This window comes from Lepidochelys olivacea (assembly GCF_965140295.1).
Source record: "Lepidochelys olivacea isolate rLepOli2 genome assembly, chromosome: 9".
Classification (NCBI taxonomy): domain Eukaryota; kingdom Metazoa; phylum Chordata; order Testudines; family Cheloniidae; genus Lepidochelys; species Lepidochelys olivacea.
In genome coordinates, this window is record NC_140419.1 from 88,768,486 (window position 1) to 88,787,579 (window position 19,094).

The 19,094-nt window shown below is 41.8% G+C and overlaps 1 protein-coding gene across 7 annotated transcripts in view; it reads right to left on the bottom strand.

Annotated features, from left to right (window-relative positions):
• GRIA3 (glutamate ionotropic receptor AMPA type subunit 3) overlaps positions 1-19,094 on the bottom strand; it is a 222,304-nt gene that overhangs the window by 32,942 nt on the left and 170,268 nt on the right. For 4 of the 7 annotated variants that reach the window (XM_084638760.1, XM_084638764.1, XM_084638765.1 and 1 more), the window contains one exon: positions 3,585-3,832. In XM_084638760.1, the coding sequence (XP_084494886.1) occupies positions 3,585-3,832 (248 nt within the window). Of the gene's footprint in view, positions 1-2,887; positions 3,029-3,584; positions 3,833-19,094 lie in introns of all 7 variants that reach the window. The other 3 variants (XR_014712945.1, XM_084638761.1, XM_084638762.1) reach the window with 2 other exon arrangements.

Below are 19,094 nucleotides of genomic sequence, written 5' to 3' on the forward strand. Positions count from 1 at the left end.
AAACTTACAAATGTAGATTTTTTTGTTACATAACTGCACTCAAAAAGAAACAAATGTAAAACTTTAGAGCCTACAAGTCCACTCAGTACTACTACTTGTTCAGCTAATCACTAAGACAACAAGTTTTTTTTACATTTACAGGAGATAATGCTGCCCTCTTCTTATTTACAATGTCACCAGAAAGTGAGAACTGCCATTTGCATGGCACTTTTGTAGCCAGCATTGCAAGGTATTTATGTGCCAGATATGCTAAATATTCGTTCGCCACTTCATGCTTTGGCCACCATTCCAAAGGACATGCTTTCATTCTGATGATGCTTAAAAAAAATAATGTATTAATTAAGTTTGTGACTGAACTCCTTGGGGGAGAACTGCATGTCCCCTGCTCTGTTTTACCTGCATTCTGCCATATATTTCATGTTATAGTAGTCTTGGATGATGACCCAGCACATGTTCATTTTAAGAACACTTTCACAGCAGATTTGACAAAATGTGAGATTTCTAAAGATAGCTACGGTATTCAACCTAAGGTTTAAAAATGTGAAGTGCCTTCCAAAATCTGAGAGGGATGGGTGTGGAGCATGCTTTCAGAAATCTTAAAAGAGCAACACACTGATACGGAAACTACAGAACCTGAACCATCAAAAAAGAAAAATCAACCTTCTGCTGGTGGCATCCGACTCAGATAATGAAAATGAACAAGCATTGGTCCACACTGCTTTGGATTGTTATCAAGCAGAACCCGTCCTCAACATGGACGCATGTCCCCTGCCCTGGAATGATGGTTGAAGCATGAAGGGACATATGAATCTTTAGTGCATCTGGCATGTAAATATTTTGCAATTCCAGCTACAACAGTGTCATGTGAATGCCAGTTCTCAATTTCTGATGATATTGTAAACAAGAAGCGGGCAGCATTATCGCCTGTAAATGTAAACAAACTTGTTTGTCTTAGCAATTGGCTGAAAAAGAAGTAGGACTGAGTGGACTTGTAGGCTCTAAAGCTTTACATGGTTTCATTTTTGAGTGCAGTTTTTTTGTACATAATTCTACATTTGTAAATTCAACTTTCATGATAAAGAGATTTCACTACAGTACTTGTATTAGGTGAATTGAAAAATACTATTGCTTTTGTTTTTTTACAGGGCAAATACTTATAAATAAAAATAAATATAAAGTGAGCACTGTACACTTTGTATTCTGTGTTGTAATTAAAATCAATAAATTTGAAAATGTAGAAATCATCCAAAATATTTAATGGTATTCTATTATTGTTTAACAGTGCTATTAATCCATGATTAATCACGATTAATTTTTTAAATCGCTTGACAGCCCTAATGCAAATGTAATTGTTAATCACTTAGTTTTGTGAGGAAGTGGTCAATAATATGGACACCAACTGATTAGCTTTTGCAAAAGATGAACGAACTTAGTTATCTGCTAAAATCCACACTGTTAAAATAGGTTTCAGAGTAGCAGCCGTGTTAGTCTGTATCTGCAAAAAGAAAAGGAGTACTTGTGGCACCCTAGAGACTAACAAATTTATTTGAGCATAAGTTTTCATGGGCTACAGCTAGCTCACGAAAGCTTATGCTCAAATAAATGTGTTAGTCTCTAAGGTGCCACAAGTACTCCTTTTCTTTTTACTGTTAAAATAATGAGTGAAATCCTGGCTCCACTGAAGTTAATGGGAGTTGGACCCAATATCTGTTTAACTAGTGCAGCAAATACAGTTTTATACCCTTCTACCTAGGATATTTACAAAGTGACAGTCTCTGTAGTATTAAAGATTATGTTCTATTCTAGGTTACGTGCCACTGAAATTGCTTTTTTTGAAGCTACATTTACGTTTGGAAATTAATCCTTTCCAGACCACCACACACTTCAGTTGTGCAAGCAGAGACTGCTATCCTGAGCAGGCAGTGCATCTCCTATTTCTAGCCACAGATACTGCAATTTGCAAGTACTTATAAAATGTTTCCTGCCAGTAGGGTGTCACAGGAGAATCTGTCCTTAGTGTTAAACACAATCTTGCTGCTGTAATAACTGCTTTGCCCTCATCTACTGAGCCTCGTTTGCAATTGGTTTTACAACCAAACTTACTTTTCTTTCTTTCTTACTTTTCTGAGCTACAGGTAACCTAAGGTAAGGTAGTATCCACGAAAACAACAAGGAGTCCGGTGGCACCTTAAAGACTAACAGATTTATTTGAGCATAAGCTTTTGTGGGTAAAAACCTCACTTCTTCAGATGCAAGTGAAGAAGTGAGGTTTTTACCGACGAAAGCTTATGCTCAAATAAATCTGTTAGTCTTTAAGGTGCCACCGGACTCCTTGTTGTTTTTCTAAGGTAAGATGTATCTCTCCTCTGGAATCTGATCCAGCTCCCACTGGCCACTGGAGAGGCCACCTGTGTATGCTGGTAGTAGACTGCTATGCTGATCTTAAGCCAGCAGAAAAGGGCTAAGGAGAACTGATCCTGCAGACTTCAAGACTTTTGCTGTTTGCTGTTTTGCCCTTATAAAAAGGTCTCTTAAAAATACAACAAATAGCCTTAAATCACTGAACTATGAAACACCTTGTGCTCAATGCTTTGGGCTGCGTTAACGTGTGATCGCTATTTTCTTGCACAAGGATGAGCTCAGATGAACACTTATTACCTTAATGCACCCCTGGCAGGGCCACCACGACTGGAGCCTCTATCTGTTAGTTAAATAAGGTTCCCAAGGTTGATTAAACTGTATGTGATGCAAATAAGACCGTGTCTCCTTTAAAAAGCTACTGTGCAAGCAAGTGGCTTTCCCCATGATTATTCAAATAGTTCTAATCTGTGTTTTTTGCCCTGATAAGTCAGATAACAGCCTTGCCGATTACTCTTGACTACGGTACCCGATTGTGGTGACATTGAGGCTGACCTTGGAGTCACCTCCCCCGCTGCCGCACTCTCCTTTGTCGTACCACCATTTGTTTTTCAATTTGTCCAAGAGGCCTTGCTCATTCAGTTTTAATACTGCCAGGTTAACAGCATTTCTTGAAACGATAAAACATAACTCGTAAGAAAATGCACAAATGCTTAAGAAATCGTAACGTATGAAAAAAGGAGCACAAGAGGACAAATTGGCTAAATTTCACAGACCGTGGAGCTATAAAAATGTTTCTACAGCAAATACAGGGTTCAATATTGGAAGGTGGCATGGAGGATAACATTTGCTCAGAACTGAAGTGTGCGGGATGGGGAAATTGTCTTTGAGGAAAAAAAGTAACAAGAACACCACATCATGCAATTAACATTCGTCACATATGGCAGTTTAACCCGGCTTTTACCATTTAAATTGAAAAAGCCACTGAACTGTAAAATTAAAACAGCAACAAACAATCAGAAAGGACAACACAGAGAGAACATTAAAAAATGGATGCATTAAGTAAATGAAACCATAATTTACCGTCTTATTTTACTCCATGGAATATTGAAGATTTTAAACTTTAAAGTTACCTCAAAATCCACAAGAAAGAAAATGACAACACAATACATCAGGGTAGGTGGAATACTATAACAACATATATATTGTTATATTATTCCACCCACCTTAATGCTGAGCCTTTTGGAGTTGCTACACCATAGCCTTTGGAATCCAGGTTCCCACCAACTTTCATTGTGTCACATGGCTTTCGCTGCTCGATATACTCGTTCATGGTCGATTCAAGGAGGAAGGCAAACTTTCCCTTTGACTTCCGCACTCTAGCGACCCCGTCAGCTGTTGTTTTGGTAAATACAGATGGCTCTGCTGACTTCATATACGACCACATTTTCTCATAGACCGCTATTTTCGACCTCTGAGAAAAATAACAGAAAGCAGAGAAAGAGATTTTTATTAAGTATGCACACTGCACAGTATGTAAGTGTTGTGCTGTCAAAGTCTACATAATACAGATTAGGTTGCAACTGACTGAAGATAACTCAGTAACTATGGTTTTGTGGACAGTAACCAGCACAAAGGGGCCCTGAACTGGTGAGCCTCGAGCTGCTAACACACTATATATGGTGAATAATAATAAATGCAACAGGTGAAGTTAGCTAATGGAGAACAGTACTGGTCCCTAAACAATTACCAGGCACAGCAAGAAGTTAAGGAAAAAAGTGGTAGGCAAGAGAGAAATGTAGCTGAGACATTTCTCTTGCTAACTGACATTTAATTGGCAGTTTAACATTCAAAATGAAAAACAGTGCATTTCATCCCAGTCCCTTGATCTTTCCGCTTGTATGCGTGCTGCTGTAAGATCGAACCAGATAAAAAATATTAAATCCTAGCTCATCTCTTATGGCTAATACATGAAAATGAAAGTCCTCTACTTTTCCACACAAATCATTGCTATCAGTTTACTTCATTCCATAACACACCACTGGTGAACCACAGACACTTGCTTATTAAAGGATTTGCTTCTCATAGTGGTGATGTAAGGTTTAGAACTGCAGCCAAGAGACGACAATAGCTCTACTGGGCTATTAAAAGATGAGGATACCCATCTGGGAGATATGTTCAGTGATTACAAAGACTTTATTAAACATTGATCAACTTTCTTTGTTCAGATCGTTTCAAATTTTGCTGAAAAATAACAAGCATGCTAGTAAGAAGCTGACAACCTACATTACACTCTCTCGCTCTCATTAAAGTGAAGAGCTCAATGGACAACAGGCTATTTTATTATAACCAGCTGCTGGTTATGCATTTTTTAAGTGCATGTTGATTTGTTCAGTTTGGAGATAGCCAAATATAATGATCCTGGCTCTAAGACACATGCTTAGTAACTTAGGGAGGCTGAACAACTTTTAAAACAGCAAGTTGGTGTGTTATTTCCCCTTTCTCCTTTCTGTTCGCTCTTCGTGTCGCAACCTTAGATGGCAGAAAACTCCGTGCTGGGGAATCTCCTCATCCTACCCTCCACACATTACAATAAACCATCTTAATGTACCGAGACTGACACCATTAGTATACTGCACCATCACTTAATGTTCCCCCTCTCTGTCCCGCACCATGTGGTAATGCCTGGTTAATTACTGCAAACTCCGGATTTATACAAAACTTTCAGTCTAAGCCATCTAACTTTGTCACATTCCTTGTCAACCCTTATCTGGAATCACTAAAGCTATTACGGTAGGTGCCACACACAGTGGTTAAGGTCAGTGCAACTATTGTGAATTTTTTTCAGAGTGATAGCTGTGTTAGTCTGTATCAACAACAACAACAACAAAAAAAAAGCGAGGAGTACTTGTGGCACCTTAGAGACTAAAAAATTTATTTGAGTGTAAGCTTTCGTGGGCTAAAACCCACTTTATCCGATGCATTCGGTGGAAAATACAGTAGGAAGACTACTCCAGGACAGGCCTAACAAAGAAAATAACAGAACGCCACTAGCCATCACCTTCAGGACCCAAATTAAACCTCTCCAGCGCATCATCAGGGATCTACAACCTATCCTGAAGGATGATCCCTCACTCTCACAGACCTTGTGAGACAGGCCAGTCCTCGCTTACAGACAGCCCCCCAACCTGAAGCAAATACTCACCAGCAACCACACACCACACAACAGAACACTAACCCAGGAACCTATCCTTGCAACAAAGCCCGTTGCCAGCTCTGTCCACTTATCTATTCAAGGACCATCATAGGACCTAATCACATCAGCCATACCATAAGAGGCTCGTTCACCTGCACATCTACCAATGTGATATATGCCATCATGTGCCAGCAATGCCCCTCTGCTATGTACATTGACCAAACCGGACAATCTCTACGCAAAAGAATAAATAGACACACATCAGACATCAAGAATTATAACATTCAAAAACCAGTCAGAGAACACTTCAACCTCCCTGGTCACTCAATTTCAGACCTAAAAGTTGCAATTCTCCAACAAAAAAACTTCAAAAACAGACTCCAACGAGAGACTGCAGAATTGGAATTAATTTGCAAAGTGGACACCATTAAATTAGGCTTGAATAAAGACTGGGAGTGGATGGGTCATTACACAAAGTAAAAACTATTTCTCCATGCTAATTCCGCCGCCCCCACTGTTACTCTCACCTTGTTGTCAACTGTTTGAAATGGGCTATCCTGATTATCAATACAAAAGGTTTTTTTTTCTCCTGCTGATAATAGCCCACCTTAATTAATTGGTCTCATTACAGTTGGTATAGCAACACCCATTTTTTCATGTTCTCTGTGTATATATATATTCCTACTGTATTTTCCACTGCATGCATCTGATGAAGTGGGTTTTAGCCCATGAAAGCTGATGCTCAAATAAATTTGTTAGTCTCTAAGGTGCCACAAGTACTCCTCATTTTTTCTGTTGTGAACTTGTAGCAGAAGACTCTTCATTCGGATCAGCTTGAGCTCAAGACATGCTTTTTTTCTTTTCCTTCAGGACAATTCAGTGTGCTTTGGATAATACAGTGACTAACAACTACTGTGTAAACATTTTATAGATAGGAAATCTTGCCTTCATTCCTTGTATTAAAATCCTGATGTAGCTGTGATTGATAGAGAGGAGTATAGGGCCAGGCTTTTATTATAACTATTTCTCCTAGTGAGCTGAAAACCAATTGAAAATACAATGCAGTTAAAACCATCATGATACACAACAGAACGTCAGAGAGAAGGCAGAATAGTGTGCCTTCATTAAGAGGTAGGTTGGACACCATACAGTAGTCAAGAGATTAAAAATGAAAATATTCATTAGAGAAAAATAGCTTTTTCAGATGCTTTTTAAAGGGTGAGGCATGAACTGCAGAGGTAGCTGTCTATGGAAGTGGGGTGATGAAATAAACTCCACATGCGAGGGGGGGAAGGGGCTAGGGTATTAGTCTTGGACTTGGGAGACCTGGGTCTGATTCCCTTTATCACAAGTTATCACAAGTTTCAGAGTAGCAGCCGTGTTAGTCTGTATTCGCAAAAAGAAAAGGAGTACTTGTGGCTAAAATTTGTTAGTCTCTAAGGTGCCACAAGTACTCCTTTTCTTTTTGCTTTATCACAGACTTCCTGTGTGACCTTGGGCATATCACATAGTTTTTCTGTGCCGCAGTACCCTACTTCTGTAACATGGGGATAACACTGCCCTACCTTTCAGGGGTGCTGTGGTGATAAATACCTCGGAGGTGCTCAGATAGGGGAGCCGTATAAGTACCTAGGAGAGACAGGTAAAAGCATGGCTGCCCACTTTTATAATATATCAGCTTGGTCAAGTTTATATTTACTCTATCCAGCATCTTTCTACCAAAGTATCCTGACATATTTTAGCAAGTTTAAACTGACACTCAAAGTATATGCAGAAATCCCTTTATCCACTATTCAAACACGGCCACCTGTGGGTTAAAACATGGCAGATGTTTAACAAAACACAGCACCACAATGTAATGGGTTAGGCCAGGAATGTAATGACTTTAGTGAGAATTTGACCTTGACCATGCGGTTTAAGCTCCTACTGAAGTTCTGTGAACTTTTTCAGGACCAGAACCTACTTTTATATAAAAAAGGGCAATTCCAGAAGCTATAATGCCAAGCTGGGGCATTGGTTACATACTAACTTAGAGCAAATTGTCATGCACTAAATTGCCAACCTAGCTTTATGCAGCAACAGAGCTTCCTTGGAGGTTTCCTATCAAAGAAATAATTGCGTGAAGGAAAGTCTAGAATACGAGTCTTTAGATCCGTTTTATACCTTTCATCTCCGGCAGACTTTTTCAGCCCACCTTACATCTCAGAAGCTGCCCAGAGCACAATCCCTGCACTTGTGATGACTATAATATACACCCAGAGATGCTGCTGGTGGATGTATAAATAGCATTGTCCTGCCCATGCCTCCTCCCCTAGAGAACTACCCTCTGTAGCAGCATTCCCTCTCCCTCTGAACCCCACAGAGGGTGCTTCACACAGGTGAGGGATACATGGGGATGAGGAGAAGGAAGGAGAAGATGGGCAGAGCTAAGATTAGATATGTAATACAACCAGAAATTGTCATACTTTTGTATGGACCTCCCTACTTGAAGAAAAACCTCCCTTAGGGGAGTATTTCCTTTTCCAGGCTAGTAAGGGCAGCGTTAACTAAACCTTCCTCTTGAGCCCATTAACAAGATGTGAGCTCATAGACGGATTAGACAACCCTGGTGCATTACAAAATGTAGGTTTCGTTACTTTAATTTTGAACTGGGTCTTAGTGACTCTTTTGCAGCGTCAAAGCTCTGTGCAAAACTTCAGAAGACCGAGTATGTTGCCTTTGTTGACTAGGTAATCTCAGAATTTAGGTGACATATTTCTGTTGCTAGTCTTGTCTAAGTGCTTTGTGGGGTGCAGTACATCTCACACCTGCACAGGGGCTATCAAGGCACAGCTGTGCCATGCACACATGATAGGAAATAGCTGAGTTGGAGAAGCTGGTTTATTAGGTAGTGGCAGGAGCTGGAGTTGTTACTGTTGCCTGTATCAAAGCCAAACAAGCTTTATGGAATCCGAATCCTAGAGAGAATTAGCTTAGCAGCCCTGTGCCCCAAGGCAGCACACAGGAGTGGAATGCACAAGCAAGCTTCTGAAAGACCAGAGCAAGATCAGACAAATAATAACGTATGCTTTATACACAGTTCTGGGCTCTGCAACCCGTTATTTAACACTGAAACCAGAGTAACTAGCCTTGAGTAAGAACTTTAAAAATGTTTACAAAATATTATAAAATATTCAGTTTTTCGTGTGTGTATATACACTTGCACATACAGTAGTATATTATAGGTAGAGCTGCAAATTGGTTGGTGAATTGATGTAGTGATTTTAGTGTCGACATGGCTTAAGATTGCACCAGCTGCCTTAATTCTGACATTTCCTAATTTCTGAGTGATTGACTTTGAAACCTTAATCTTCTTTTAACGTTGCTTTTTGTAAGTAATGCAAAAAACACATGCATATGTGTGCCTAAGTTAGAGCTTTATTGTCTGTCTCTAAAAGCTAAAGATTTCCTTGTCAAGATTTTACATGAAGTAAAATGTGTATTGCTCAATTGTTGGTTCATTTTTGCATCTAGATTGTGTCTTTAATGAAACACTTGAATTATAACATGTTTTTTCCTTTTCAATGCCTAGCCCACATTGGAATTTCTGTTTTAATAAGTCCTCTCTTACTGTTTCCAGCTGGCATGAATACCTAAAAGCAATTTGCAATGCATCTGTGAATTGTTATTAATATTTTTATTTGATAAAGGCCAACAGCATGCTCAGTGATATAAGGCACAAATAAAGATGTGCTCCCTGCTCTGAAGATGTTATAATGTAAGTGACAGATGAACATTTCCTTAGAGGAGAGGATGTCCTTGTGCTGAAGTAATGGGCATGGGGTGGGGGGGAAGAGGAGGGGAAGAGAGGGTAGGTCTGCATTCTGTTCTCCACTCATCCACAGATGTCTATAAATCATCTGCAAGTCACTTAGGGGCAGATTTTTAAAGGTAGTTACGTGCCTCAATCCCACCCTAGTGGGATTTGTCAGTGACAGGTACGTAGGCATTTTTGAAAATCTTGCTAGGTGCTTTAGACACACAAATACCTTTAAAAACCTTCTCATTAACCTTCTCATTTGAGCTTCAGTTTCCCCATCTGTAAAATAGGGATACCAGTAATTGCCTACTTCCTAGGGTTGTTTGTTAATTTTCAGGAAGTGTTTCCAATCTTTGTACGGTAAGCACTCCAGGAGGGTGACCTATTATTATCATTGCATTTCCAAATACTAAATTCCATGTGATTCATAAAAAAACCCCACAATTCCCCAGTCAGCATTAACAGTATTTAGCCTAACTTTGCTCACAGACTCTTCCCTTCTCTTAACTAATTTTTGTATGTGATCATAAAATAAATCAGTACGTTTTTACATGTATCAGTTTTCATCTCACATCTCAAAGGCATTTTGCTGATTTCTCCCTCAAACAGGATTTTTCTCAGAAGCCACGTTTTGTTAACTTCAGCTCTGCAGAAGGACTGTAACATTCTGGGGTGCTCCCTCTAACCAGACAAAACTATAACTTACCTTCCGGCAATGAGTGTTTGTCTGTATCGGCTGGAAAAGGTTGAAAAAAAATTAGAGATTTGCTTCCCTGGGCAGAGGTAGGAGTGTGAGTGCTGGCTAAGACTGAAAACTTCTGAGGGAAAAGTGGGTATAGCTGGGTCTAGGGATTCTCCTGCCTTAGACAGATCAGCAAATGTCAGCCCTTACCATCACACACAAAGTAAAGCAGCCACTGACTAGAGCTGGTCAAAAATTTTCATTTGAAATGGGATTTTTTGGATCAAAAATGGCATTTTGTTTAAACATAAATTTTCATGGAAAAATCTGCATTTCTTTTTAAATGTTTCCAGTTTTTCATGAAAAAGTGTAAATCAAAACCAATTATAAACAGAACATTTTTCAGCCTTTTGAATTTTTTGTTTTTTTGTCAATAAAATCAAAATATATCTGTAAATTTTTTAGAAAAATTTTCACCCCCCCCCAAATATTTTCTGAGCAGCTTCTATTACTTATTGTTTTGCTTCCTCCCACAGTTCGCTGTTATACCAGTGTGGGAGAGCCAGCCTTGGGAAGTCCCTGCTTGTGCAGTTTTTAAGGCCAGGTAGCCATCACTGGTGACATATTTGGGTTGGTGGTCATATTACAGATATAAATACAATCATATAAAATACTTCACCTCTGATTAAAAGATGACTTTTAAAGTACTGTTGTTTTTTTTAAAAAAGCTTAAAAGCACAGATCTAAGACATATTCTAAGCCCAAAAATGGAATGGATTTCTGTGTTTTGAAATTCCTTTTCATTTCTTTGATACCGCGCTTCAGAAATCCACATGCTAAAATTTCAGTGTGTTTCATCTAGGCCTTGGGACACATTAAAGCCTCTTTTCATTATCACAAGCTTGCTGTAGATATAAATAGACATGACCTTAGCTTAGTCAGCAACTGTTTTCCCTCTTCATTGTGAGAAGTTTATGCAAAACATGAACCACATACATTTTCTTCATCTCAGACATAACAGTATATTTTCACTGCCATGCACACAACAGCTTTTAATGTTAACACAAGCAGTGCATCTAATTCCCTGACTGACTCGCTGAGAATTTACTTCATTCCGTCCATCACTAATCACTATCCAAAGATAAGTCTCCCTTAGGTAGCAATGTTTTTATTTTAAAATAAAACCCCAGTACAATCAGTCCAGATTTTTTCACCCTTCACTAATCTTATTTTACTTTCTAATTCTCCCATTGTTTGTGTGTGTGTGTGTGTGTGTGTGTGAGAGAGAGACATTTTGATATTTTAAATGAAAAAAATGCAATACTTTCCAACATAAATATTAAGCTTGATCCAGGCTGGATTTAAATATTACACGCATCAGAAAATAGACCAGACTTACCTGCACAGTTGCCAACTTTCACGCGGTAAATAAGCACCCTGACTTTCACAATAAGCCAAAAATCCAGCTAATCCCATTTCAAAACAAGGCCAAAACAAGGCGATCCCTAAGAACCCCAATACTCTGTGACTAGATCCCCCTGGTATGCCGTCTGGGATTGTGGTGGGCCCGCTGTGCACCCCTGACTCTCTCCCTCTCCTCCCCCCCTTGCCCCTGCTTGCCGGGAGATGATCAAAAAAAAGAAGCAACAAGCTATAAGCCAAAAACTAGCCAACAAGCAATTTATAAGCCAATTAATCCAAAACAAGCCAAATTTCTGTGGTTTTTTTTGCAGTTTAGCATGTCTGCTTACCTGTAAATCGTGGATTATTTTTTCCATTACACTCAATGGCAGAAATGGGCTAAATCTGGAATTAGCAAACTTGGTTTGAATAAAATGGGACTGAATCTGAACGAAGTCTGGTCTTGTTTCTGCAATATCAAAACTTACCTGATGACATTTTCCAAAACCAAAACATACCCTTAGCTAACTCCACCTCTAACTCACAGTAAAATATCTTTGGGAGAACCAATACTTTCTTCCAAAGGCTGAACTATCTTTGCCTCGGTGCAGATATTTGTCTCCTCCCTCAGATTTCCTGTCAGTCTCTTCCAAAAGTGAAAAGGAGTGAAGCCATTATATTAGAAAGAAACCATATTTTTACTCAGCTCAGGATTAAACAAAGACTGTGAATGGCTAGCCAACTACAAAAGCAGTTTCTCCTCCCTTGGTGTTCACACCTCAACTGCTAGAAGAGGGCCTCATCCTCCCTGATTGAACTAACCTCGTTATCCCTAGCCTGATTCTTGCTTGCATATTTATACCTGCCTCTGGAAATTTCCACTACATGCATCTAACGAAGTGGGTATTCACCCACGAAAGCTTATGCTCCAATACGTCTTTTACTCTATAAGGTGCCACAGGACTCTTTGCTGCTTTTACAGATCCAGACTATCACGGCTACCCCTCTGATACTTGACATATTTTTACTGCTATTCTTAAAGTATTTTAGTTCTAAATAGAGTTCCCGTTTCTTTTTAGAATATTCTATCCTCTCTTCTACTTAGAGTCCCTGTTCAAAAATGCTGCCTCACATATTCTGTATTAGAATATTTTAAAAATATGGCTAAAATTATTCTTACTTCATTTTCTCCTTTTCCCAGAAGATACACCAGAGAATTCTTTCCCCATAAAATATGGGTATAACATCTGAGATGACCTTATTTATGTCAGTATTGCCAACCACAAGCATTCCAAAATCTCAGATGAGGTTCCCAAAATCATGAGATTTAAACCCACCCCAATGTTTTGGATTTTTCCGATTTATGAACTTTTAGGTGACAATTGGAGACATGTTTTCAAGCTCTCTTCTGCACAATGAAGGCTAGAAATGTACTTAAAAAAATAAAAAAAGAACGCTGAAATTCTCATGTGTTCATAAGAATCCAGGAGGTGGGGCTTGAGAAAAAACACACAATATCGCGGATCTCGAAATAGAATTTCAATGCATGTAATTTGGCAGGCACTGAGTCACAGCCAAATCTTGGCTGAGTTTACTGGGATCAGATGGTGGGACCAGAAAACACCTGTTGTAGCTCCCTGGGGCTGGTTCTAAGGCCGCTCTCACCCTGCTATACCTTAGAGCAGCCTAGGAACTTCTTGAAACTCTACCATTTGATTATGGACCCCCCGGGACCACCCACCAACTGAGAATGGTAAATGTGTAGCACATTTTGTCCACATCCCCTCTGCGCTCCCTTCACCAATTGCTGCAAGAAGGTGGCTTAGGAGATGCAATCCCTCCTCAAGTTCCCTCTGTAACTCAGTAATGTCACAACCTGGCCATTTGTGATCTTGTTTTCTTTAGTATTTGTTGCATTACAAATATTTTGGAGCTTTTTTTAAGTCAGTTACACATTGCAATGGTTTGTCAATGCTCTTAGGATACCAGAAAGAAGGGCGGTAAGGTAAGGAAGCCAACAGCAAGGGTCCATTGCACTCTGGCCAGAACAATAGGCATGGACAGAAAGAGAAGAGACAACAATAACACAGTTTAACATGCTCTTCTACTTTGTGTGCCATTTTTAACCACTTTCAGCTCCTTTATAGGGGCAGTCGATACTGAAAGACTGTTTACTTATGCAAAATGCTAATGTCCACAATAAAATTAGTGCAGTTTCTGTTTAATCTGAATGATACAATGTTATTGTTATATAGAGCCACACGTACATACCACAGTGCTGTAAATCAGAGGTGGATTAAGGGCTCCTTGGGCCAGAACAAGTGGGGGGGCCTCCTCCCTACCCCTTCCGCCTGTGCCCTCGTTCTGCCCCTTCCTCTGTGGCCCTGCCCTTGTTTTGCCCACAGTCCCACCCCATTCTGTGCCCGCCAGACTGTGGCCCCAAGACCAGAGAAGCTCTGTCTCCCCGCCATGGTCTCCTCCTGCTCTGAGGCCATGGCAGGGAGCAAGAGCTCCTCCAGTCCCGGGGCCACAGCTGGGGTCGGGCACTGGGGCTTCCCCGGCCCACTCACTGCTTCTGCCAACCCTCCAGGATTGTCCTGGAGTCTCCAGGAATTGAAGATTAATCTTTAATTAAAGATTATGTCATGTGATGAAATCTCCAGGAATATGTCCAACCAAAACTGGCAATCCTAGTCGGGGTGCTTGGGCTTCCCTTGGCTGCCCCGCGGCTTCTGCGAGGGCTCCAGCTTCCACCGCCCTGTGGCAGATTTTTGCTGGGGTGCCCATTTTTCTAGGGACCCCCCCATTGGCTGAGGCCCCTGGGCACGGGCCCCATGGGCCTACTGGATAATCCACCGCTGCTGTAAGTCTAATTAGTCACGTGTAAATATTACCGTTCTTTCCCACACTTCAGAGTTTTTCTTTCCTGAATGCAGTTAGCTTTTCCATAGCAGTTGCTAGATCCAACAATTTATGTACAGCCAGGTGGATGCTACTAACTTAAAGTGAAAAAGAGTGCCAGAGGATTCCTTTGATATCATTCTTGTCTCATGGCCTTGAGGTCCTAGGGTCCAACTCTCATATAAATCAGGTAGAGGACCAGTATCTTGGGCTTTCAGTGCAGTGAATTGACAGTGCAATTCAGCCTGGCTGCTGCACTTTTAGTTGGTCTGTTCTTTGAATGATACGTTAACATGTCTTCTCTGTCTCTCCCTGGTGGGATACTCAGGTGAGAGTAAATGATCACATGACAATATTTGAAAGAGCAGGAGATGACCCAGGGCCCACAGACTGTATATGAGCTACTGTTGAGCACATAATGGCTGCTATAACAACACTGTACTAATAACATAATTATGGCAATTCTCTAGTGCCTTCACCTAGATATCAAACCTCTTTACTAATAAGAAAAAATTAGGTCTCATAGCTCCCCCTTGAAGTCCCATTTTCCAAATGAGTAAACTAAAGTACAGAGAGGTTAAATTACTTACTGAAGGTCACATGGGAAAACGTGTGGCAGAACTAGCCAAACTTTATGCTCGTGTAGAAGATACATGCCACAGCTTTTATCTACATATTACTTATAGTACCAGCACTTTGATTCCCTTGAGGGGTCGTCAGTTCCATAATCATCTTGGTTTTATTACATCCTGGTTCAAAACTTCTGGTGAAATGGAAGTTAGCCGCATCCTCCCCCACCCAAGAAATATGCACCATGTGCTGCTCCCTCACTAATCCCAGCTCCTCATTCTACCAAGTTCCAAATGTCTGAGACTGTACTTAGGCAAGGCTCTGTTGTGTGTACTGAATTTATTTGTATATTGCTGGGATATACTAATTTTTCATCATATCTAAAATAAAAAATTGGCTATTGGGCTCTAATATTTCACAGGGAAGGCAGTGAGTTTGTGATGGGAGTCGTGCCTCATTCTTGTCACAGTGGTTTGAAGTTTGACTCACCTGAAGTCACTGGAGTGACATTCTCAGGTATAAACTGGTGTCACTGAGAATCAGGGCCTTCAAATCTGTGGCTTCCTGTTTTTCTTTTGGGACCTTTGTGACTCCGTTCAGATCCTCCCTGTAGGAGAGATTCTTTGCTGCTGATCACTTTTGCAGAGTGGGAAAGAGTCACCCCTGAACCCCTTATATATTCCTGTCATAAATATAAAGGGAAGGGTAAACCCCTTTAAAATCCGTGGCAGAGTGGTGGGATTAACCTGAAATCATTTTGAGATCAATTTAAGATTTTTTGAACCAGAAAAACAGATTTTAAAAAGGAAATATTTTTTTTTCCTTTGGGGCTACTGGAAAGGAGGTCCAACTGAAAGCAGCTAGTTTTTTCTCTGCTTTGGGGCCAGAGCAGAGACAAAAGGGAATTACCTTTGTGAATTGCAGGTTTTCTTTGCCTGGAGACAGAGTAGTTAACCTCCTGCAGGGAAATTCACAAGTCTTCACAAGACCTGAAGTTTTTTTTTTTCCTAAGAGTAACTTGAGGGGATTTCTGCCAATTTGCCTGGAGACAAAAGGTGTTAGGTTTTGTGGGGTTTTTTGGGGGGGATTTTTCTGTAGGCTGACAATCACTATCCGAGAATATAGGCATCCTATTCCAGCACAGCAAAATTTTCAAGCCAAGTTTTGTTTGTTTTATTTCTAACCCTTGGGTGTAAACTTAGTTAAAAACAGAGAGGTAAAGATGACAGACACCAAGGCACTACACAAATTGGAGTTAGCCAAACTGGAGTCAATGAAAGAAGCCGAAAAAGCCCTAGAAGCTGCTCACAGGAGAGTAATGGAGGCAAAGGACGAAGAAATGGAGGCAAAGGACAAAGAAAGGAAGGCAGCAAAAGAGGCAGAACAACACCAAGCGGCTGCTCACAGGAGAGCTATGGAAGCAAGGGACAAAGAAATGGAGGCAAGGGCCAAAGAACTGGAGGAGAAGAAAAAAGAGAGGAAGCATGTGGAGGAGATGGAGAAGGTAAAGGCTCAGCAGAATATACCAACAACCCTAGCAATCCTTCTCCAGGTACCACTTCCCATCCCAGAAAGTTCCCCACCTACAAGGCAGGCGATGATACTGAGGCCTTCTTAGAAAACTTCGAAAAGGCCTGCCTTGAGTACGGCATTTCTATAGACCAATACGTGGTAGAGCTGAGGCCACAGCTCAGTCGACCCTTAGCTGAGGTGGCGGCAGAAATGCCTAAGGCACAAATGAACCAGTCTGAACTGTTTAAATCCAAGGCGAGAGTCAGAATGGGGTTAACACCCGAGTATTCTCATTGGAGGTTCAGAGCCCTAAGGTGGAAACCGGACGTGTCATTTACCCAGTATGCCTACCACATTGTGAAACACTGGGATGCCTGGATATCAGGAGCAAGTGTTAAATCTCCAGAAGAGTTGCCCTTCCTCATGCAAATGGAACAGTTCTTAGAGGGTGTTCCTGAGGAAATAGAAAGATACATCCTAGATGGGAAGCCCAAAACTGTAATCGAGGCAGGAGAAATTGAGCCAGATGGGTGGAGGTAGCAGAGAAGAAGAAAACAGGTCGCAGTTTGGGCGGAGACCAGAAGGGACAACCCCAGATCACACCCTATTACCGGGGGCCGCCCGAGACCTGACCTACCCCCCAAAGAACCCTCCAGACACCTTATCGTCCCGCCACACCATTCTCCAGAAACCCACCTCGCCCCAGTGACCCGTCAGCTGGACGATGTTTTAAATGTAACAAGTCGGGGCATGTAAAGGCTACCTGTCCCAAAAACCCCAACAGATTACAGTTCATTGCACCGGAATCACACCAGAGGTCCGCAGGCCCAGATACCTCCCAGATACCCTTGGAGCAGAGGGAAACTGTGAGTGTGGGCGGGAAGAAGGTCACCGCGTGGAGGGACACCGGAGCACAAGTGTCAGTTATCCATGCTTCCTTAGTGGACCCCAATTTAATCAACCCAGAGATCCAAGTGATGATTCAACCCTTCAAGTCCAACTCTTTCAATTTGCCTACAGCCAAGTTGCCTGTCCAGTACCAGGGCTGGTCAGGAATGTGGACTTTTGCAGTCTATAATGATTATCCCATCCCCATGCTGTTGGGGGAAGACTTGGCCAATCATGTGAAGTGGGCCAAGAGGGTGGGAATGGTCACCCACAGCCAGGCTAAACAAACCACGATGCCTAGCTCTGTTCCGGAAACTTCTATCAGGACCCGGTCAGAGGTGATGGACCTGGACCCCAGGCCAATGTCTGCAACAGTGGATCCAGTCCCAGAGACCCAGACGGAACCAGTCCATGAACCGGAACCAGTGGAACAACCAGCACCAGACCCATTGCCAGCACTGAATCCAGTACTTGCAACCTCAACACCAGAGGGCCCCACTGAACCTGAACCGGCAGCAGCCCATAACCCTACACAAGAGGCTCAGCTGGAGCCTGAACCCCAACACAGTGCCCCAGCGGAGAGCAGTTCACAGTCAACGGAAACAGCCCCATCCCCTACTTCGCTTCCAGAGGGACCAAGCATAGGTCCACAATCCAATGAGGAACTGATGTCTCCAGCATCAAGGGAACAGTTCCAGACCAAACAGGAAGCAGGTGAAAGCCTCCAGAGAGCTTGGACGGTGGCATGGAGCAACCCACCGCCTCTCAGCTCTTCTAATCGATCCAGGTTTGTTGTAGAAAGAGGACTTTTACACAAGGAAACTCTTTCTAGTGGACACCAGGAAGACTGGCATCCTCAGAGACAGTTGGTAGTTCCAACTAAATACCAGGCCAAGCTCTTGAGCTTAGCCCCCGATCATCCTAGTGGCCATGCTGGGGTGAACAGGACCAAAGACCGTTTGGGGGGGGTCATTCCACTGGGAGGGAATGGGCAAGGATGTTTCTACCTATGGCCGGTCTTGTGAAGTATGCCAAAGAGTGGGAAAACCCCAAGACCAGGTCAAAGCCCCTCTCCAGCCACTCCCCATCATTGAAGTTCCATTTCAGCGAGTAGCTATGGATATTCTGGGTCCTTTTCCGAAAAAGACACCCAGAGGAAAGCAGTACATACTGACTTTCATGGATTTTGCCACCCGATGACCGGAAGCAGTAGCTCTAAGCAACGCCAGGGCTAAAAGTGTGTGCCAGGCACTAGCAGACATTTTTGCCAGGGTAGATTGGCCCTCCTCACAGATGCAGGAACTAATTTCCTGGCAGGAACTATGGAAAACCTTTGGGAAGCTCATGGGGTAAATCACTTGGTTGCCATTCCTTACCACCATCAAACAAATGGCATGGTGGAGAAGTTTAGTGGAACTTTGGGAGCCATGATATGTAAATTTGTAAATGAGCACACCAATGATTGGGACCTAGTGTTGCAGCAGTTACTCTTTGCCTACAGAGCTGTACCACATCCCAGTTTAGGGTTTTTCCCATTTGAACTTGTATATGGCCACGAGGTTAAGGGGCCATTACAGTTGGTGAAGCAGAAATGGGAGGGATTTACCCCTTCTCCAGGAACTAACATTCTGGACTTTGTAACCAACCTACAAAACACCCTCCAAACCTCTTTAGCCCTTGCTAAAGAAAACTTACAGGATGCTCAAAAAGAGCAAAAAGCCTGGTATGATAAACATGCCAGAGAGTGTTCCTTCAAAGTAGGGGACCAGGTCATGGTCTTAAAGGCG